The sequence below is a fragment of the Odocoileus virginianus genome, unplaced genomic scaffold, assembly GCF_023699985.2.
Source record: "Odocoileus virginianus isolate 20LAN1187 ecotype Illinois unplaced genomic scaffold, Ovbor_1.2 Unplaced_Contig_20, whole genome shotgun sequence".
NCBI classification, from domain to species: Eukaryota; Metazoa; Chordata; class Mammalia; order Artiodactyla; family Cervidae; genus Odocoileus; species Odocoileus virginianus.
Window position 1 is genome coordinate 403586 of NW_027224337.1, and position 23197 is coordinate 426782.

At 39.8% G+C, this 23197-nt stretch overlaps 2 protein-coding genes across 2 annotated transcripts; both read left to right on the plus strand.

Annotated features, from left to right (window-relative positions):
* Positions 1–5750: 5750 nt before the first annotated feature.
* Positions 5751–6774, plus strand: LOC110149218 (olfactory receptor 52E4-like). The gene has a single exon (XM_020911605.2). It carries the CDS (start codon positions 5760–5762, stop codon positions 6735–6737), a length of 978 nt encoding a protein of 325 aa, XP_020767264.2. The 5' UTR covers positions 5751–5759; the 3' UTR covers positions 6738–6774.
* Positions 6775–20974: 14200 nt separating this feature from the next.
* LOC110149219 (olfactory receptor 52E4-like) lies at positions 20975–21952 on the plus strand. Its single transcript, XM_020911607.2, has one exon. The coding sequence runs from the start codon at positions 20975–20977 to the stop codon at positions 21950–21952; it is 978 nt and encodes a 325-aa protein (XP_020767266.2).
* Positions 21953–23197: the final 1245 nt, after the last annotated feature.

A 23197-nucleotide genomic window follows, 5' to 3' on the forward strand; every position in this document is an offset into this window, starting at 1 on the left:
TGCCCTATGCAAAAAGAAAAAAAAGTTAATGAAACTGTAAATTTTACTGTTTTAACGTGTATGCATGTTTAGTGAAGTTTACATTTTGAAGTCAAATTTGTGATTCATTATTTTTAGAAATTAAATAAAAAAGAATGTATATTATGAAATTCATGGATATGAAAAATAATAAAAATAGGAAAAGTAGAAATAATGAAAGATAAAGGCATGCACTTACCAGGAGAAATATAGGCAAAAATTTTTTATCAAATCAACCTCAACCATCTCAGTACTAAGAACAAAGCAGTGAAAACCACTTTTACACTACTTAAATTGGCATATACTTAGAACAAAAATCAGAAAATACTAAAAAAGGAGAGGATATAGAGAAATAGTAATACTTATGCATTGCCAATGGGATATTAAATGTACGTCCACTGGTTTCAAGATCAATTTAAAATATTTAGCAAAGTTAGAGATATGCATATCTTACAAACCAAAAATTTCACTCCTCAATATTATCTTTTGAGGCACACTGCAAAAGTGAACAGATATCTTTAAATAAGAATATTAAACACCATTTATTTTATCATTATTATCTTCAAATGTTTGTTTTTACTGTTGAATTTCAGACTCACTTTGGCAAGATTTCAAATAAAATAAATCATTAAAATGTGTTTGGATTTGCCATTAATTTATAAATTCATTTAAGAAGTTATAGCCTTTAAATAGTTGTGCTGGATTCCCTCGTGGTACAGTGGGTAAGAATCTGCCTGTCAATGTAGGGGAAACGGGTTTAATCCCTGGTCTAAGAGGATTCGACATGGCTTAGAACAGCTGAGCCCATGTGTCACAACTACTGAGTCCATGCTCTAGAACACTTGAGCTGCAACTACTGAGCCCAAGTGCCACAAACTACTGAGCCCAAACGCCCTAGAGCGTGTGCTCCATAAGAGATGCCACCACAGTGCAGAACCCTTGCACCACAGCAAAGAATAACCCCTGATCATGGCCACTATATAAAGCCCATATGCAGCAATGAAGACCTAACGTAACCAATAAATAAATGAACAAATAAATTATTTTTAAAAGTTTTGCTTTTGGTGTCTATATACATGGGAAAACAAAAACAAGTAAAATCTCATGAACTAGGAAACATATTTAGCTAATATTTAAATGACATTATTTGCCTAGTCTTTCATTCATTCATTTGGCAATTACATATGCCCACTATGTACCATGAAACTAGAGATCTCTTCAAGAAAATTAGAGATACCAAGGGAAATTTTCATGCAAAGATGGGCACAATAGAGGACAGAAATGGTATGAATCTAACAGAAGCAGAAGATATTAAGAACAGGTAGCAAGAATACACAGAAGAACTATACAAAAAAAGATCATGACACAGAGAATCACGATGGTGTGATCCCTCACCTAGAGGCAGACATCATGGAATGCAAAGTCAAGTGGGCCTTGGGAAGCATCACTACGAACAAAGCTAGTGGAGGTGATGGAATTCCAGTTGCACTATTTCAAATCCTAAAAGATGATGCTATGAAAGTGCTGCAATCAATATGCCAGCAAATTTGAAAACTCAGCAGTGGCCACAGGACTGGAAAAGGTCAGTTTTCATTCCAATCCCAAAGAAAGACAATGCCAAAGAATGCTCAAACTACCACACAATTGCACTCATCTCACATGCTAGCAAAGTAATGCTCAAAATTCTCCAAGCCAGGCTTCAACAGTACATGAACCATGAACTTCCAGATGTTCAAGTTGGTTTTAGAAAAGGCAGAGGAACCAGAAATCAAATTTCTAATATCCATTGGATCATTGAAAAAGCAAGAGATTTTCAGAAAAACATCTACTTACACTATATTGACTATGCCAAAGACTTTGGCTGTGTAGATCACAATAAACTGTGGAAAATTCTGAAAGAGATGGGAATACCACACCACCTGACCTGCCTCTTTAGGAATCTGTATGCAGATCATGAAGCAACAGTTAGAATTGGACATGGAATAAGAGACTGGTTCCAAATAGGAAAAGGAGTACGTCAAGGCTGTGTGATGTCACTCCGATTATTTCACTTATATGCAGAGTACATCATGAGAAATGCTGGACTGGAGGAAGCACAAGCTGGGATCAAGACTTCAAGGAGAAATATCAATAACCTCATATATGCAGATGACACCATCCTTAAGGCAGAAAGTGAAGAAGAATTAAAGAGCCTCTTGATGAAAGTGAAAGAGGAGAGTGAAAAAGTTGGCTTAAAGCTCAACATTCAGAAAACTAAGATCATGGCATCTGGTCCCATCATTTCATGGCAAATAGATGGGGAAACAGTGGGAACAGTGGCTGATTTTATTTTTCTGGGCTCCAAAATCACTGCAGATGGTGATTGCAGCCATGAAATTAAAAGACGCTTACTCCTTGGAAGGAAAGTTATGACCAACCTAGACAGCATATTAAAAAGCAGAGACATTACTTTGCCAACAAAGGTTTGTCTAGTCAAGGCTATGGTTTTTCCAGTGGTTATGTATGGATGTGAGAGTTGGACTATAAAGAAAGCTGAGTGCCAAAGAATTGATGCTTTTGAACTGTGGTGTTGGAGAAGACTCTTGAGAGTCCCTTGGACTGCAAGGAGATCCAACTAGTCCATCCTAAAGATCAGTCCTGGGTGTTCATTGGAAGGACTGATGTTGAAGCTGAAACTCCAATACTTTGGCCACATGATGCAAAGAGCTGACTCATTTGAAAAGATCCTGATGCTGGGAAAGACTGAAAATGGGAGGAGAAGGGTTGACAGAGGATGAGATGGTTGGATGGCATCACCTACTTAATGGACATGAGTTTGAGCAAACTCCGGGAGTTGGTGATGGACAGGGAGGCCTGGCGTGCTGCAGTCCATGGGGTCTCAGAGAGTCAGATGCAACTGAGCAACTGAACTCACAGATGTGCTGTGCTGTACTTATCTCAGTCATGTCTGACTCTTTGCAACTCCATGGACTGTAGCCCACCAGGCTCCTCTGTCCATGGGATTCTCCAGGCAAGAGTACTATAGTGGATTGCCATGTTGTCCTCAAGGGATCTTCCCAACCCACAGATCGAACCCAGGTCTCCAGCATTGCAGGCGGATTCTTTACTGTCTGAGCCACCAGGGAAACCCAAGAATACTGGAGTGGGTAGCCTATCCCTTCTCCAGGGGATCTTCCCAACCCAGGAATTGAACTGGGGTCTCTTACATTGCAGGCAGATTCTTTACCAGCTGAGCTACCAGGGAAACCTACTATGTGGCATATAAGATGCTAATGAGAGGGACAGACTATTTGCAGAGAAATCAGATGGGGCTATTATCCCAGAGTGGTGTGATTATCCAGAAAATTAAGGTGAAAAGTTTTGACTAAAGTGAGAATCCTCTGGTTGATAATAGAAAGTGCTTAATGGAATTAGGGGCATACTATGAAGAAAGGTTTCTTTAGTCATTGTGTTCAGGTATTTGACAGGCCTGAGGATAAAATAATGGGGAGCAGGACTAGGAAGAAATGGTTATTTTTGGTTGCTACCTGTCATTCAGGACCACCTTGGGACACAGAGAAAAACAAATGACTGAGGTCAAGATTTCTGCATGCTATTAGAGTTAGAGCTTTCTGTAGGGGAAGCTGTGTGGATGTGTCTATGAGCAGGTGCATCTATGTTTGCCCTTATGGTGATGCAATGATAAAGAATCTGCCTGCCAATGCAGGTGATACAAGAGATTTGGATTAGATCCCTGGGAAGATTTCTTGAATTAGGAAATGGCAACCTACTTCAGTATTCTTGCTTGGAAAATTCCATGGACAGAGGAGCCTAGTGAACAACAGTCTATGAGGTCGCACAAAGTTGGACATGACTGAGCAACTAAGCACGTAAGTACATTGATGTACTCTTTCTACTGATGTACTGACTGACCCAGCACATTTATTTTGTCACTCACATTCCTTTGCCATTGTTTCACTCTTAGTGACACCTGACTGTGAACAAAGTCTCCCTACAGAGCCTGTCTGCAGGCAGAACTTGCACTACATCGGGATTTAGAATCTGGCTCCCTGAGGCCCATTTCTGATACATCTTTGAAAGATTTTATGATGGTTTTGTTCTGTCTTGTGCATTTTGCAATGGGCTTGGAGAGATATTTTTGAAGACTTTAATGATTTTCTCTCTTTGGAACCATGAGAAAGGAAACATGGTCACATTTGGACTCAGAGATTGAGAGGATGCTGAGACAGGAGAGGCTGTGCGTGCTGAGTAACATAGGTGGTATCGAAGGAAATGCCCTGGAGGTGTTTGGATCAAAACTATTAACCTGAGAAAAAAGCTAGAGTGAAGTCAGAAAGCACTGAGGGATAGACAGAACTCGAGACTACTAACACCACTTTACCAGGGTATCAACAACAGGGTTTGTGCCTCTGACTATTTCATGAGCTTGAATACTTCAGCCAGGAAGTAAAGTCTCCCTGGTTCTCAAATGCTCACACATGTGGGAATGGGGTCTTTGAGGGTGTCCAAACTGCAAAATCCTAATCTAGTTCCAGACTCAGATTTAACTTTACCCCCTCTTCTCCAAGATCCCCTGGAGAAGGAAATAGTGACTGACTCCAGTACTCTTGCCTGGGAAATCCCATGGATGGAGGAGGCTGGCAGACTATAGTCCATGGGGTGGCAAGAGTCAGACACAACTGAGTAACTTCACTTTCACTTTTCCCTCTCTCAGGCTCTTTTAGGACTGCCAGATACAGTGTTATTCCCAACATCCCTAAGGTCTACCAGCATTATCTTTTGGGAGCTCAAGGCAACCTTCAGCATCAATCTTACAATTAATAGCAGTAGTGTGTATGTTTAGGGGATGAAGGAGTCACGAAGAGCTAATTTTGGATGCCCTGGGGGCCTTTACTTAAGTTATTTAATGAGACACACCATGGATTCTGTGTGCCTGAATGAGAGGAGTAGAGAGATGCTGGGCTATGAGTGTGCTCTTCAAGAGGCAAATGAATGTTTGCTAAGCCATGCCTACATACCTGTGTATGTACTCACTCACAGACATTTGAAGACGGTGTGTGGGACTAGCTTTCCACTCTCTTATTGCCTCACATTCAGGTAAATGATTCTAGGTGAGTATGGACTTGATATTCACATTCTGGTGGCCTCATCTCAGAGATTCAGATGATCAGAATCTTACTGCCTGCTTTATTCTTGTTCAGCATTTTACAGTTCCCATGATTCCTAAGCCTGTAATAAATGTGTATTATTTAGCTTGTGGATAAGAATTCTACTGTAAGTTTTCAAGTTCTCTTATTTTATAAATAGTTTTTTGTTGAACTGTTTATTTGGCCTTTGGTTTATTGAGAAAGGAATGTGATATTTTATCAGTTGTTCTCTGTATTTCTATGTATGTTTGTTTCATATACTTTGAGTTATAGTCTTTAAGTGAAAATACATTAAAAAATATATGCAATGTATTCTTGTAAATTTAATGGCATGTTTTGGTAATTATGAATCCATCTGTCCTCAATAAAATAGCTACTATAAAATATATTCTATCAGCTATTAATTTTATACCACATTATTACTATTCTGCCATAGCATATAATTCTTTCCTATTCTAATAAAAAATCAGAATTATTTTTGTGTATCTTAATATTCTAACTTTTATTACTACTTTGAAAATCTTGATTCTTTTTAAAATCCAGACTCAGTTGTTTCTGAATTGCCCTTTTCAGGTATTCCACCAGGGGACCAGCATGACTGGCTGCAATGCCTCCCAGGGCCACCCCTCTTTCTTCCTTCTCCAAGGCATTCCTGGGATGGAGAACAAACACAAGTGGATCTCTATTCCTTTCTCTTCCATGTACTTTGTCACCATCCTGGGGAACTGCACCATCCTCTTCACCATCTCCACAGAGCGCTCCCTGCATAAGCCCATGTTCCTGCTCCTTGGCATGCTGGCCCTCACGGACCTGGGCATGTCCACAACCACCATCCCCAAGGTGCTGTGCATCTTCTGGTTTGACCAGAGTGACATCAGCTTTGAGGGCTGCCTGGTCCAGCTGTTCTTCCTCCACTTCACCTCTGCCTTGCAGTCTGCCATCCTCATGTCCATGGCCTTTGACCGCTACGTGGCCATCTGTGAGCCCCTGCGCTATGCCACCATCCTTTCCAACAGCCGCATCGGGCTCATCGGCCTCGTGAGTTTAGTGAGAGCTGTCCTGCTCATTCTCCCCATGCCCATCCTCCTCCAGCAGATGCCCTTTCATGCCAGGCATGTCATCCCCACCACCTACTGCGAGCACATGGCTGTGGTGAAGATGGTGTGTGTGGACACCACAGTCAACAGGGTGTATGGTCTGGTGGTGGCCTTGTTGGTTGCTGGGGTAGACATCTCAGCTATTGCCTCATCTTATGTGCTGATCATCCGGGCTGTAATGCGGCTCTCTTCTAAGGAAGCCCACCAGAAAGCAGTAAATACCTGCACCACACACATTTGTGTCATGCTTATCTCTTACACTCCCTCACTGTTTTCTTTTCTCACTCATCGCTTTGGCCAGGGAATCCCACTTCATGTGCACACCATTCTTGGCAGCCTCTACTTCCTTGTACCTCCAATGCTTAATCCTATTATTTATGCAGTGAAAACCAAAGAGTTTCGGGACAAATTGACAAAATATGGGTGCTGGAAGAAGAAGCTTGTAAACATTATCCATAATCAGAAACCTCTCTGATTATTAGTGCTGGTGGGTATGAGAAAAAAAAAAAAAATAGATGCTGTTCCTGGAGAAATTGGCTCATGGGAAAAATATATCATACTTGCAGATTAGCAACCAAAATCATTCGACAGATGGGCTAAGACATAGGAGACCCACCTTGTTCACAGTAATTTAAAAGAAAGGCAGTTATCCTCGGTTAAATAAAAATAATGACATATTCTTCCATAACAGACATACATGTTGGGCAAATTATATGTGGTCATACATCTAAGTACAAGCACTTGGAACAATAACATACTGTACATATAAAGTAGGGTGGTATTTTTCCATAAGAACATAAGAGCAAATAATAACTTGCTCACCACTTTGTCACTTCAAGGCTAAGGTGTAATGTACCTGCATGTTTAAGGAGAAATAGAAAGTGGTGAAAGCTGAGGTGAGTGAGAAGGAACAGGGAAAGTTCTAAATTGCATTTAGGGTCATTATTTTATTATCTCTTCTGCAGAAGGCTTACATTTAGGGATCAAGAATTGTTGTTTCCTTGAAGAAGTAGGCAATTTGGGTGTGAATATCACCTCCAGCAGTTAACAGAGAAATTTGAACAGATAATAAAAAATGGGAAAATTCTAATTTTAAAAAGATTTGTATGTATCTTAATTAATTTCATATTTTAATTCTTCAAGTCAACTCTCCTACCCTTTCCAACTAATTCCAGTGTCTGTCAGAATCTCTTAAAAAGAAAGAATTCTGAGAAATTCTGCTGATGGTTATAGTTATAAAAGTTGGTTTTATACTGAACATTTTTGACTACAGATATCTACAAGGCAGTTTCTCTGGGAACATGGGAGGAAGTCAAGAACAAGAACTTGAAGCAGCTTTTGGAGCTCTGAGCCTCTGCTCAGACATGGGAATTCATTCAATTTAGAAGTTATTGTTTAAGACTTTTAGACAATGATTATGGATATTCTGCAAATAATTAAAGATGCGTGGAGGCTGAAACAAAAATGATTCTAGGATTTGTCATCCTATTGTAGAACCAATCTATGAAGGCAGAATTTGGAGAAAAAGAATACCCACCATAGGGTCAACATGGCCACTATTTAAAGGAGAGTCATGATACTTAAACTAGAGGGGAATGAAAAACTTCTCCAGTGTAGTACCAGCTATAATAAATAATAATAAAGGCTTCCAATACACTGAATAATTCAATAACAAGATCTGAGAAAGGAGGCATATTTCAAAGCTTGAAATAATGCAACCTCAAGGAGAAAAAATAAAATTATGGATTGCGTAGGAAGTGTGTCTTCTATGAATGGAGAAAACTTGCAGAAGCAATAATGGTTGAGCACTGCCTACCTCTAATGCATACCAAGAGCAGGTATTTAACCTACCCACAAACATATAGATTAAAAAGACCCACAAATTACTCAGCACAATGCTTTATGATTAATCATAATATTTATATTACATGTTGGAAATGACTAATGTGAACTTTTGAATCTAGTTATAGAAGGAAATACAGACTTGTTCTCTCCTCTCCCTGAGCTTTGCCTCCCTTCCTTATCCTTTTCGTCTCTTCCTCCTCCATCTCCTCCTTCTTCTCTCTCTCACTTATATGTAAGCATTCCAGCTTCCTCGAAGCTGCCATGACATCCTGTATGGATGGAGAGAGATTAATGAGGATTCCTAGCTGTTCAAGCCCTTACCTGTTTATATTCATTCAGACCAGACACCAGACTTTGGAGTAAGTCAGTATTTAGATGATTTAAGCATTCTATCTGATGCCAAGTTGAGCTAGCCTTCAAATGCTCCAGCCGGTACCTGCAGGAACAGAAACAAAGTCTCCCTCTGAGCATTGACTAAAAAGTCAGATTTGTAAGCAAATTAAAATTGTTGGTTTCTGCTACTAGTTTTGACTAAAATTTATTTATTTTTATTTATTTTTTGGTTGCACTGGGTCTTCATTACTGCATGCAGGCTTTCTCTAGTTGAGGTGAGTAGTGGGTACTCTTCATTGCAGTGCATGGGCCTCTCATTGAGTGGTTTCTATTGTTGCAGAGCAGAGCTTTATAGTGCATGGGCTTCAGTAGTTGTGGCCCATGGGCTTAGTTGCTCCATGGCATGTGGAATCTTCCTGGACCAGAGATCGAACCCATGTCCCCTGCATTGGCAGGTGGACTCCCATGCACTGTACCACCGTGGAAGTCCTCAATGACTAGGTTTGAAGTGGTTTGTTATCAACAATAAGTAACAGATACTGTGATTTATATTAAAAAATTTCCTTATGTTAATTTAGCCTAATATGACTAAGAAAATATTTCTCTACCCAGTGTTTATAGTTATCTAGAATTAGCCAAACTGTAAGTTCTGAGAGAGTAATTCCTACAAGATCACTCTCACTTCAGATGTCATCAGCTAGTTCAGGTTCCCCCAGCCAATTAAAAATTTGGGGGTCACAGTGATTACCCTCATGTTCAATACTTTTCTAGAGAAATCAGGAAAATGTAGAAAAATATACTTATGATTAAAATTTTATTATAACAAGATGATAAAGAGTAAAACAATGGAAGTAGAAGATATATAGAACAGAGTCCAGGAAGGGTCCAAATGGGGAGTTTTAATCATCTTTTCCCTGTGAAATCATTGTTGTTCAGTTGCTAAGTCATGTCCAACTCTTTGCAACCCCATAGACTGCAGCACACCAGGCTTCCACATCCTTCACTATGTCCTGGAATTTGCTCAAACTCTTGTCCCTTGAGCTGGTGATGCCATTCAACTATCTCATTCCCTGTTGCCCCCTTCTCCTCCTGCCCTCAATGTTTCCCAGCATCAGGGTTTTTTCAAATTAGTCATATCTTTGAATCAGGTGGCCAAGGTATTGGAACTTCAGCTTCAGCATCAATCCTTCCAATGAATATTGGAAGGGTTGATTTCCTTTAGGATTGACTGGTTTGATCTACTTGCAATCCAAGGAACTCTTAAGGGTACTACTTCCTCTTGGTCACCATTTGTGACAATATACAGGTACTGCCAACCAGGGATACCCATATGAGCCTTTGAGCATAGAGAGTAATAAATATATTAAGCTTTCCTTAACCATCTGAGTAATAAAGTAATTTAGTAAGAACCACTTTCACACTTCTCAGATGAGTAAAATTAAAACAAAATAATCAAATAATCAAAGGGACTAGATCTGATAGACAGAGTGCCTGATGAACTATGGATGGAGGTTCGTGACATTGTACAAGAGACAGGAATCAAGACCATCCTCAAGAAAAAGAAATGCAAAAAAGCAAAATGGCTGCCTGAGGAGGCCTTACAAATAGCTGTGAAAAGAATGGTAGGGAAAAGCAAAGGAGAAAAGGAACAATATACCCATTTGAATGCAGAGTTCCAAAGAATAGCAAGGAGAGATAAGAAAGCCATCGTCAGTGATCAATGCAAAGAAATAGAGGACAATAGAATGGGAAAGACTAGAGATGTCTTCAAGAAAATTAGAGATACCAAGGGAACATTTTCTGCAAAGATGGGCACAATAAAGGACATAAATGGTAGGGACCTAACAGAAGCAGAAGATATTAAGAAGAGGTGGCAAGAACATAGAAGAACTGTACAAAAAAGATCTTCATGACCCAGATAATCACAATGGTGTGATCACTCATCTAGATCCAGACATCCTGGAATGTGAAGTCAAGTGCGCCTTAGGAAACATCACTATGAACAAAGCTAGTGGGGGTGATGGAATACCAGTTGAACTATTTCAAATCCTGAAAGATGATGTTGTGAAAGTGCTGCAATCAATATGCCAGCAAATTTGGAAAACTCAGCAGTGGCCACAGGACTGGAAGAGGTCAGTTTTCATTCCAATCCCAAAGAAAGGCAAAGCCAAAGAATGTTCCAACTACCACACAGTTGCACTCATCTCACATGCTACAAAGTAATGCTCAAAATTTTCCAAGCTAGGCTTCAGCAATATGTGAACTGTGAACTTCCAGATGTTCAAGCTGGTTTTAGAAAAGGCATTGGAACCAGAGATCAAATTGCCAACATCCATTGGATCATTGAAAAAGCAAGAGACTTCCAGAAAAACATCTATTTCTGCTTTATTGTCTATACCAAAGCCGTTGACTGTGTGGATCACAATGTACTGTGGACAATTCTGAAAGAGGTGGGAATACCAGACCACCTGACCTGTCTCTTGAGAAACCTGTATGCAGGTCAGGAAACAATAGTTAGAATTGGACATGGAACAATAGACTGGTTCCAAATAGGGAAAGGAGTACATCACCCTGCTTATTTAACTTATATGCAGAGTACATCATGAGAAATCCTGGACTGGATGAAACACAAGCTGGAATCAAGATTGCCGGGAGAAATATCAATAACCTCAGATATACAGATGACACCACCCTTATGGCAGAAAGTGAAGAAGAACTAAAGAGCCTCTTGATGAAAGTGAAAGAGGAGAGTGAAAAAGTTGACTTAAAGTTCAACATTCAGAAAACTAAAATCATGGCATCTGGTCCCATCACTTCATATGCAAATAGAAGAGGAAACAGTGGAAACAGTGGCTGACTTTATTTTTCTGGGCTCCAAAATCACTGCAGATGGTGATTGCAGCCATGAAATTAAAGATGCTTACTCCTTGGAAGGAAAGTTATGACCAACCTAGACAGCATATTAGAAAGCAGAGACATTACTTTGCCAAAAAGATCTGTCTAGTCAAGGCTATGGTTTTCCCAGTAGTCATGTACGGATGTGAGAGTTGGACTATAAAGAAAGCTGAGTGTCGAAGAATTGATGCTTTTGAACTGTGGTGTTGGAGAAGACTCTTGAGAGTCCCTTGGACTGCAAGGAGATCCAACCAGTCCATCCTAAAGGAGATCAGTCCTGGGTGTTCATTGGAAGGACTGATGTTGAAGCTGAAACTCCAATACTTTGGCCACCTGATGTGAAGAACTGACTCATTGGAAAAGACCCTGATGCTGGAAAGATTGAAGGCAGGAGAAGGGGACGACAGAGGATGAGATGGCTGGATGACATCACCGACTCAATGGACATGAGTTTGGGTGAACTCTCTGAGTTGGTGATGGACAGGGATGTCTGGCATGTTGGGGTCGCAAAGACTCGGACATGACTGAGCAACTGAACTGAACTGAACTGAATCAAATAATACTAACAATTGGTGTCAGTGTTGAGAAGCAGAAACACTATCATCTCTATATCCTCACCAACTGTTAATATAGAGAAATAAGAATCACAGCTAAATATGGATCAACTACTTTCAAGATCAATTTATTAATCTTTAGGAAAGTTAGAGATATTCTACACCTAAGAAATTTCACTCCAAATATAAGCACTTGAGGCACACTTCACAAGTAAGCAAGATAGCCTCATATAAGAATATTAATAACAATATTATATTTACAAATAATTATAAACCACCTAAATGCTCATCAAAGAAAAATGAATTAATAAAATACAATCTTTTCATTCAAATAAAGGAATGAACTAAATGTGGTATCTTCACTGAATAAAACATAGGAGGAGCATATAGATGCATATAGTAGTAATAAAAAACTTATAGAAGTAATGAATATTTCTCTAGCCATACATGCAGAAACATAAATGTGTTCCACACATAAAATGTTATACATGCATAAACATGTGTGTATCTCACAAATAAAATCTCACAAATGAGCAAAAATTAAAGTTCAGAAAAATGGCATGGCATACCACTATCTATATACAGTTTTAAATATGCTTTAAAATATTATGAATTAACTAAGGAATCATACTTAATTAGTGAAAATAAAATATATAAAATGTTATGGAAATGGGAGTGATGTAATTCAGCTCTGAAGAATAAAAGTAAAACAAATATTACATGAAAAGACTGCATAGGAGGCTGTTAATATTTTTGTGGCACTCTGTTTCTTAGTCTACATAATGAATGTAAGAATGTATGCTATATTATTCTTTATAAGCTTTGTGCGTCCAAAATAGACTAAAATAAAAGAAACTTAGATTTGACATTGGTAAGCATGAAAGCATAAGTCATCTGAAAACATACATTTAATTATTAGTTATGTTACCTAGAATCTAGCTTTTCTTCAGTGTTTGGAGATATTACCTTAGTTGCATAATAGATATTATACACTTGGGCATCTATGTTGATGCTCTTTGCCCAGTTATTTATTTCTAAACCATAACCTAATTGTTCAAAATATAGAGTTTTATAATGCATTTTAATTTCTAGTAGAATAAGCTCCCCTCTGTTAAATTATTATCTTCAGATATTTGTTTTTCCCATTCAATTTCAGAGTCATTTTGCCAAAATTTCAAGCAAAGTAGATAAAAATTTATGTTAATTTTGCCTTGAATTTAAGGAGAAGTTATAGTCTTCAAATACAGGCACGCTTTTGTAGTTTATAGACACAAGAAAACAAAAACATGTGAAATCTTATGAAATAGGATGCATTTTAAGTTCATATTAAAATGAGCTGATTCATCTGCCTATTCATTCATTTGACATTTATATATGCCCACTATTTGGGCTTACCTGGTGGCTCAGTAGGTAAAGAAATTGCCTGCAATGCAGGAGACTGCCGGCAATGCAGGAAGCCTGAATTCAATCCCTAGGTCAGGAAGATCCCTGGGGAAGGAAATGGTAACCAACTTCAGTATTTCTGTTTGGGGAATCCCGTGGACAGAGGAGCCTGGCAGGCTTCAGTCCTTGGGATTGCAAAAGTAGGACATGACTGAGCAACTAAGCTACCTACTATTTGCCATATATGATGTTGTGAGAGGCATACAGGATCTGGAGAGAAATCAGATGGGAGTGATTGTCCAGAAAGCTCAGGTTAGAAGTTTTGATTAAAGTGAGAATCCTCTGGTCAATAACAGAAGATGCTTGATAGAATTGGGGGCATATTATGAAGAAAAGTTTCTTTAGTAGCATTCATGTATTTGAGAAGACCAAAGATAAAATAACGGGAAGCAGGACTAGGAAGAAGTGATTATTTTTTGCTTCTTACCTGTCATTATAGCCGCTCATGGCCAACTTGGGACAGTGAGAAAAGCAAACGGCTGAGCCCAGAATGTTTGCAGTTATTAGAGCCACAGCAGCCGCAAGGCACTCGAGCAGCTGCTGAGCGGCCCTGGAGTGACTGTGAGGCGATTCCCCATGTCCAAGGGCAAAGGAGAGCCCCAGTAAGATGGTAGGAGGGCAAAATCACAGTAGAATCAAACCCCATACCCACCAGACATGCTCAGGGCGCTCAATCATGTCTTGTACGTGTCAGGACCCAGAGACCTCACAGAGACTGAGACAGAGCTGTGTGTGCGTGTCTCCTGAAGAGGTATGGGTCAGCAGTGGACTGCTGCAGGGGCAGAGGCTCTGGGTGTGCAGTAGACCGGGCTATGAATAAGTCTTCTTGGTGGAGGTCACCATTAACTCCACCACAGAGCCACTAGAACTTACACAGCACCAGGGAAACAGACTCTTGGAGGGCACAAACAGAACCTCATGTGCACCAGGAACCAGGGGAAAGGAGCAGCGACCACAAAAGAGACTGACCCAGACTTGCCCATGAGTGTGCAGGAGTCTCTGGTGGAGGCGTGGGTCTGTGGTGGCCTGATGCAGGGTTGGGAGCACTGAGTGTAGCAGTGCATGCATGGGATATTTTGAAGGAGGTCACCATTATCTTCATCACCTCCACCATGGTTTGGCCTCAGGTCAAATAACAGGGAGGGAACACAGCCCAGCCCTTCAACAGAAAATTGGATTAAAGATTTACTGAGCATGGCCCCGCCCATCAGAACAAGACCCAGTTTCCCCCTCAGTCAGTCTCTCCCATCAGGAACTTCCATAAGCCTCTTATCCTTCTTCATCAGAGGGCAGACAGAATGAAAACCACCATCACAGAAAACTAACCAATCTAATCACATGGACCACAGCCTTGTCTAACTCAATGAAACTATGAGCCATGCCATGTAGGGCCACCCAAGATGGACGGGTCATGGTGGAGAGTTCTGACAAAACGTGGATTCCACTGGAGAAGGGAATGGCAACCACTTCAGTATTCTTGCCTTGAGAACCCCATGAACAGTATGAAAAGGCAAAAAGATAGGACACTGAAAGATGAACTCCCCAGGTCGGTAGGTGCCCAGTATGCTACTGGAGATCAGTGGAGAAATAACTCCAGAAAGAATGAAGAGACAGAGCCAAAGCAAAAACAACACCCAGTTGTGGATGTGACTGGTGATGGAAGCAAGGTCTGATGCTATAAGAGCAATATTGCATAGGAACCTGGAATGTCAGGTTCATGAATCAAAGCAAATTGAAAGTGGTCAACAGGAGATGGCAAGAGTGAACATCAACATTTTAGGAATCAGCAAACTAAAATGGATTGGAATGGGTGAATTTAACTCAGATGACCATTATATCTACTACTGTGGGCAAGAATCCCTTAGAAGAAATGAAGCATAGCCATCATAGTCAACAAAAGAGTCTGAAATGAAGGACTTGGGAGCAATCTCATAAATGACAGAATGATCTCTGTTCATTTCCAAGGCAAACCATTCAATATCACAGTAATCCAAGTCTATGCCCTGATCAGTAATGCTGAAGAAGCTGAAGTTGAATGGTTCTATGAAGACCTACAAGACCTTCTAGAACTAACACCCAAAAAAGATGTCCTTTTCATTACAGGGTACTGGAATGCAAAAGTAGAAAGTCAGGAAACACCTGGAGTAACAGGTAAATTTGGCCTTGGAGTACAGAATGATGCAGGGCAAAGGCTAATAGAGTTTTGCCGAAAGAATGCACTGGTCATAGCAAACACCCTCTTCCAACAACCAAAGAGATGACTCTATACATGGACATCACCAGGTGGTCAATACCAAAATCAGACTGATTATATTCTTTGCAGCTGAAGATGGAGAAGCTCTATATAGTCAGCAAAAACAAGACTGGGAGCTGACTGTGGCTCAGATCATGAACTCCTTATTACCAAATTCAGACTTAAATTGAAGAAAGTAGGGAAAACCACTAGACCATTCAGGTATGACCTAAATCAAATCCCTTACGATTATACAGTGGAAGTGAGAAATAGATTTAAGGGACTAGATCTGATAGACAGAGAGCCTGATGAACTATGGACGGAGGTTCATGACATTGTACAAGAGGCAGGGATCAAGACCATCCCCAAGAAAAAGAAATGCAAAAAAGCAAAATGGCTGTCTGAGGAGGGCTTACAAATAGCTGTGAAAAGAAGGGAAGGGAAAAGCAAAAGAGGAAAGGAAAGATACACCCATTTGAATGCAGAGTTCCAAAGAATAGCAAGGAGAGATATGAAAGTCTTCCTAAGTGATCAGTGCAAAGAAATAGAGGAAAGCAATAAAATGGGAAAGACTAGAGCTCTCTGCAAGAAAATTAAGGATACCAAGGGAACATTTCATGCAAAGATGGGCACAATAAAGGACATAAATGGTAGGGACCTAACAGAAGCAGAAGATATTAAGAAGAGGTGGCAAGAACATAGAAGAACTGTACAAAAAAGATCTTCATGACCCAGATAATCACAATGGTGTGATCACTCATCTAGAGCCAGACATCCTGGAATGTGAAGTCAAGTGGGCCTTAGGAAGCATCACTATGAACAAAGCTAGTGGAGGTGATGGAATTCCAGTTGAACTATTTCAAATCCTGAAAGATGATGTTGTGAAAGTGCTGCATCAATATGCCAGCAAATTTGGAAAACTCAGCAGTGGCCACAGGACTGGAAAAGGTCAATTTTCATTCCAATCCCAAAGAAAGACAATGCCAAAGAATGCTCAAACTACCACACAATTGCACTCATCTCATACACTAGTAAAGTAATACTCAAAATTCTCTAAGCCAGGCTTCAACAGTATGTGAACTATGAACTTCCAGATGTTCAAGCAGGATTTAGAAAAGGCAGAGGAACCAGATCAAATTGCCAACCTCTGTTGGATCATGACAATGGACTCTTGAAAAAGGAATAGAGTTCCAGAAAAAACATACTTGATGCTTTATTGACTAGGCCAAAGCCTTTGACTGTGTGGATCACAACAAACTGTGAAAAATTCTTCAAGAGATGGGAATACCAGACCACCTGACCTGCCTCCTGAGAAATCTGTATGCAGGTCAGGAAGCAACAGTTAGAACTGGACATGAAATAACAGACTGGTTCCAAATAGGGAAAGGAGTATGTCAAGGCTGTATATTGTCACCCTGCTTATTTAACTTATATGCAGAATACATCATGAGAAACGCTGGGCTGGAAGAAGCACAAGCTGGAATCAAGATTGCCAGGAGAAATATCAATAACCTCAGATATACAGATGACACCACCCTAATGGCAGAAAGTGAAGAACTAAAGAGCCTTTTGATGAAAGTGAAAGAGGAGAGTGAAAAAGTTGGCTTAAAACTCAGCATTCAGAAAACTAAGATCATGGCATCTGGTCCCATCACTTCATGGCAAATAGATGGGGAAACAATGGAAACAGTGACAGACTTTATGCTTTTTTGGGGGGGGGCTCCAAAATCACTGCAGATGGTGACTGCAGCCATGAAATTAAAAGACACTTGCTCCTTGGAAGAAAAGTTATGACCAACCTAGACAGCATATTAAAAAGCAGAGATATTACTTTGCCAACAAAGATCTAGCTATTCAAGGCTATTGTTTTTCCAGTAGTCATGTATGGATATGAGAGTTGCACTATAAAGAAAGCTGAGTGCTGAAGAATTGATGGTTTTGAACTGTGGTGTTGGAGAAGGCTCCTGAGAGTCCCTTGGACTGCAGGGAGATCTAACCAGTCCATCCTAAAGGAGATCAGTCCTGAATATTCACTGGAAGGACTGGTGCTAAAGCTGAAACTCCAATCCTTTGGCCACCTGATGCAAAGAACTGACTCATTGGAAAGGATCCTGATGCTGGGAAAGATTGAAGGTAGGAGGAGAAGGTGACGACAGGTGATGAGGTAGTTGAATGTCATCACCGATTCAATGGACATGAGTTTGAGTAAACTCCGGGAGTTGGAGATGGATAGGGAGGTTTGGCATGCTGTAGTCCATGGGGTTGCAACGAGTCAGACATGACTGAGTGACTGAACTGAAGTGTACTGAAGAGCCACAGCTTCTGCAGGGGAATTTGTGTGGATGTGTCTATGAGCAGGTGCATCTATGTTTATATTGATGTACCCTTTCTGCTAATATACTGATTGACCCAGCACCTTTATCTTGGCACTCACATCCTTATGTCACTGTTTCACTCTTATTGACACTGACTCTGAACAAAGTTGCCCTACAGAGCCTGTCTGCAGGAAGAACTTGCACTACATCAGGATTTAGAATCTAGCTCTCTGAGTCCTATTTCTGTTTAGTCTTTGCAAGATTTTGTGATGGTTTTGTTCTGCCTTGTGCATTTTGCAGTGGACTTGGCAGCATGCTTTTTGATGAACTTTAATACTTTGCTTCCTCTGGACTCACGAGAAAAGAAACATTGGCCAAATGTGTACCCAGGGCTTGAGAGCATATAAACAGGCTAGCAAAGATGTATCTGCTTAGAGACACAACCATACAACTTCCACTGCAGAAGGTTGGGACTCTAATAACATGAGAGACTATAAGGGCTGGGGAAATCTGAGTTGCAGAGAATGACCTGGGAAGTGTCCATGAAAAAGCCATTGAACTGCAAAAAGGTTAGAGTGAAAGTCAGGATATCAACAACAGGGGTTCACCTCTTTTGCATTTATGAGCATGACTACTCCAGCCATGGAGTGAAGCTCTCCTAGCTCTCCTACCTACACATGTATGGGAATGAGGGCCATTGGCATACCGAAACTGCAAAGCCTACTCTAGTCCTAGATTAAGTTTTAGCTTCACTTCCTGTCTCTCAGGCTCCTCCAGGACTGCAAAATACTGGGAGTTTCCTAGAATCCCTAAAGTCAACCAGCTTTATCTACTGGGAGCACAGGGAAACCTCCAGAGTCAATGTTACGCATAATAGTAATGATGCCTAGTGTGTACATTTGGGGAATCAGGGCGTAAAAAAAGAGCTAATTCTGCGCATTTTGGGGGCCTTCACTTAGGTTACTTAAAGAGCCATATCATGAAGAAAGCCTGAAGGTGAGGAGTGGAGAAATGCAGGACTGTGAATGTGCTCTCCGAGAGGCAAATTGATGTTTGCTAAGATAATGCCTACATACATGCGTACACACTCACATGTACATATTTGAAGACAGTGTGTGGGACTAGATTTCCACTCTCTTACTGTCTTACATTCAGGTAAGTGATGCTAGGTGAGTAAGGGCTTTATATTCACACTCTGGTGGCCTCATCTCTGAGCTTCAGGTGATCAGCATCCCATCCCCTGTTTCATTCTTATTCATTATTGTGCATTTCTAGTCACTAAGGTCCCCTTGAGTCCCATATTGACAGTAAACCTGTATTTTTTAAATAATTGTGGATTGCTTTACTGCGTGAAAGTGATACATGTTCTTAAAAAATTTTCCTCATTGATAAATGTATATATTCTTTATCTGCACCATAAGTTTTCTTTTTCTTCCCTTTTTTCCTTTTTTACAATACATTTTTTTTAAATTAAAGTGTAGTTGACTTACAATATTGTATTAGCTTCAGGTTTATAGTCTAGTTGTCCAATGTTTTGTAGATTACAAACATAAAGTTTATTATAATATTATTGATAATATTCCCTGTTCTAGGCATTACATCCTTGTGACTTATTTATTTTATAATCAGTAATTTGTACCTTTTAGTCTCCTTCACCTTTTTCACCCATTCTTCCACCCTCCCCTCTGACAACAGTTTGTTCTCTGTATCTCTATTTCTTGCTATTTTTTTTTTTTAGATTTCACTTATGAGTGAAAATATACAAATAGATTCCAAATAAAAGTGAAAAAGAAAATATAGTTTTCTTTCCCTGTCTGACTTATTTCACTTAGCAAAAAACCCTCTAAATCCATCCACATTGTCCCAAATGGCAAGATTTTTTTATGGTTGAATAATATTACACTGTATATATAACATCAGAAATATATATATTTAAATTTTTGAATGGAAAATTATATTATAAGCCTGTTTTATTATTTTTTAAAAATTTTGTTGGCCTACTTGATTTTGTTTGTTGAGAGCTTTATAATATTTTATTAATTTCTCATTGAATTTGTTTTTGTTTCACATATTTTAAGTTATAGTCTTTAAGTGAAAATTCATTAAAAATAGATGCAATATATTCTTAAGATTTAGCATGTTCTGATAATAAACAATGAATCAATCTGTCCTTAATAAAATAGTTATGATAAAACACATTCTCTTAGATATTAATTTTATGCCACATTATTACTATTCTAATACTACAGTGTGCTACTATATTATATTGATTATATATATCATGATATCAGAATTATTTTATGCTACTTTAATCTACCTTTTTTTCTCATTTATTATTATTTTTTAATTGGAGTCCCAGGTTGTTCTTTTAGACTGCAATATAGAGGGGAATCAAGGAGTATGAAGTCAATAGCAGTATTACCACACCAAAGTGTTATTACAAATTATAGCTTATCTGAATATAGACTAGAGAACAGGGGACTCAGTGCTTCATAGGATATTCTCAACCACGACAGTCTAAATTTCTTGCCAGGTGGACACATGCGGGCTTGCAGGAAAATCCAAACTGTGTTGAATCTTCAGTGTTGAACTTTAGAAAACACTGTAGAAACCTACAATTCTGGTCAAATGGAAGTCAAACAGTCTGTGGTGGTTTTGAAGATATTCTCTTTTTTTCAGTTTTATTGAGATATAGTTGATATACAGCACCTGTATAAATTTAAAGAGTACAGCATAATTTAACTTATATACCTCATGAAATGATTATCACACTAAGGTTTGTGAACATCCATCCTCTCATGCATATGCAAAATTTTAAAGAAATAGAAAAAAATATTTTTCTTTTTGATAAGAACTCTTAGAATTTACTCTTAACTGTCATACATATTTATCATATTGCACATTACATCCCTAGTACTAATATAGCAGAAAGTTTGTACCTTTTGATTGCCTTCATCCAATCTCCCTCAGAATTATTTTTGTGTATCTTAATATTCCAACTTTTATTTCTACTTTGAAAATCTTGATTCTTTTTAAAATCCAGACTCAGTTGTTTCTGAATTGCTCTTTTCAGGTGCTCCACCAGGGGACCAGCATGACTGGCTGCAATGCCTCCCAGGGCCACCCCTCTTTCTTCCTTCTCCAAGGCATTCCTGGGATGGAGGACAAACACAAGTGGATCTCTATTCCTTTCTCTTCCATGTACTTTGTCACCATCCTGGGGAACTGCACCATCCTCTTCACCATCTCCACAGAGCGCTCCCTGCATAAGCCCATGTTCCTGCTCCTTGGCATGCTGGCCCTCACGGACCTGGGCATGTCCACAACCACCATCCCCAAGGTGCTGTGCATCTTCTGGTTTGACCAGAGTGACATCAGCTTTGAGGGCTGCCTGGTCCAGCTGTTCTTCCTCCACTCCACCTCTGCCTTGCAGTCTGCCATCCTCATGTCCATGGCCTTTGACCGCTACGTGGCCATCTGTGAGCCCCTGCGCTATGCCACCATCCTTTCCAACAGCCGCATCGGGCTCATCGGCCTCGTGAGTTTAGTGAGAGCTGTCCTGCTCATTCTCCCCATGCCCATCCTCCTCCAGCAGATGCCCTTTCATGCCAGGCATGTCATCCCCACCACCTACTGCGAGCACATGGCTGTGGTGAAGATGGTGTGTGTGGACACCACAGTCAACAGGGTGTATGGTCTGGTGGTGGCCTTGTTGGTTGCTGGGGTAGACATCTCAGCTATTGCCTCATCTTATGTGCTGATCATCCGGGCTGTAATGCGGCTCTCTTCTAAGGAAGCCCACCAGAAAGCAGTAAATACCTGCACCACACACATCTGTGTCATGCTTCTTTATTACACTCCCCCTCTTTTCTCTTTTCTTGCTCATCGCTTTGGCCATGGCATTCCACCTCATGTGCACACCATTCTTGGCAGCCTCTACTTCCTTGTACCTCCAATGCTCAACCCTATTATTTATGCAGTGAAAACCAAAGAGTTTCGGGACAAGTTGACAAAATATGGGTGCTGGAGGAAGGAACCCATAAATATTACCTATGGTCAGAAACTGGTCTGATTATCTGGCACTGCTGATTATAAGAAAATAAAAAATATCAACATAAATGAAGTTCCTTGAGGAATTAGTGCATGGAAGAAATATGTCATATTACAAATTATCTGCTCAAATTCTTAAACTGAGGGTCTGAGACACAGGAGAACTTACTCTCACTATTTCCAAAGCAAGGCTACAATCTCACATTAAATGAAAAAATAACATATTCTCTCCATCTTGACATGGTAGTTGGCAAAACTGAAAGTGACGATGTGCATAAAAGAACTTTGAACAACACACACTGAATGCAAGTAAAATGAGGTGGAATGTTTCCATATGAAGAGAATAGTGGTAGAACTTGTCTACCACTTCGCCAGGAGCAGGAAATGGCAACCCACTCCAGTTTTCTTGCTTGGGAAATCCCATGGACAGAGGAGTCTGGCATGCTGCAGTCCATAAGGTCATAAAGAGTCAGACATGACTTAGTGACTAAAACACAAACAACCACTTTGCCAAGGTGGAGTCAAGTTGTGTGGGAAGAGGTTAAGATTATTTGAGGGGGACTGAGTAGGTCAGGGAAAGTACACTAATTTATTATACATGCTGCAAGAGTCTTATGTTTGGTTTACAGGACTTGCTTCTTTGTAGAACTAGGGGGAATATGGGAAAGAAACATAATCTCTAATTCCTAGAGAAATTCCAGTGGAAAAGGAAAAATGGGAAACTCCTAAGCTTAAAAGGTGAATATGCCTTTAAACTAATTTCACATTTTAAAAATTCTTGTTGTCAACTCTCCTGCTTGTTTCTACTAATGCCAGTGCTTCTTAAGAATCTCCTACTGAGAAAATTCTGAGAATGTTTTATAATTGCTTGTAGTTATAAGTCAGTTTTATACTGGAAGTCATTGGCTATAGACCTCTGAAAGACAGTTTCTCTAGAAACATGGAAATGTCATGAGCGAGTACTTGGACAGTTTATGGAGCTCAGATCTTGTGCCCAAACTAAGGAATTCATAAAGTTCAGAGGATATTATTTATCACTTTCAGACAATGATTTAGGATATAGTGCACATCTTTTAAGATGCCTGAAGGGTAAAGTCCCAAAATTCTAGGGTTGATCATTATATTGTAGAACTAATATTTAAAGACAGAACTCAGTGAAAAGACACCCTTGAAGCCACATAGCTACCATTTAAAGAAGACATTTTTTTGTTTTGTTTTGTTTGGCCATGCCTCGCAGCATGTGGGATCTTAGTTTTCTGACCAAAGA

What these genes read in the sequence shown, in the direction of transcription:
- LOC110149219 (XM_020911607.2), top strand. Translation starts at nt 20,975, where the DNA reads ATGACTGGCTGCAATGCCTCCCAGGGCCACCCCTCTTTCTTCCTTCTC.
- LOC110149218 (XM_020911605.2), top strand. Translation starts at nt 5,760, where the DNA reads ATGACTGGCTGCAATGCCTCCCAGGGCCACCCCTCTTTCTTCCTTCTC.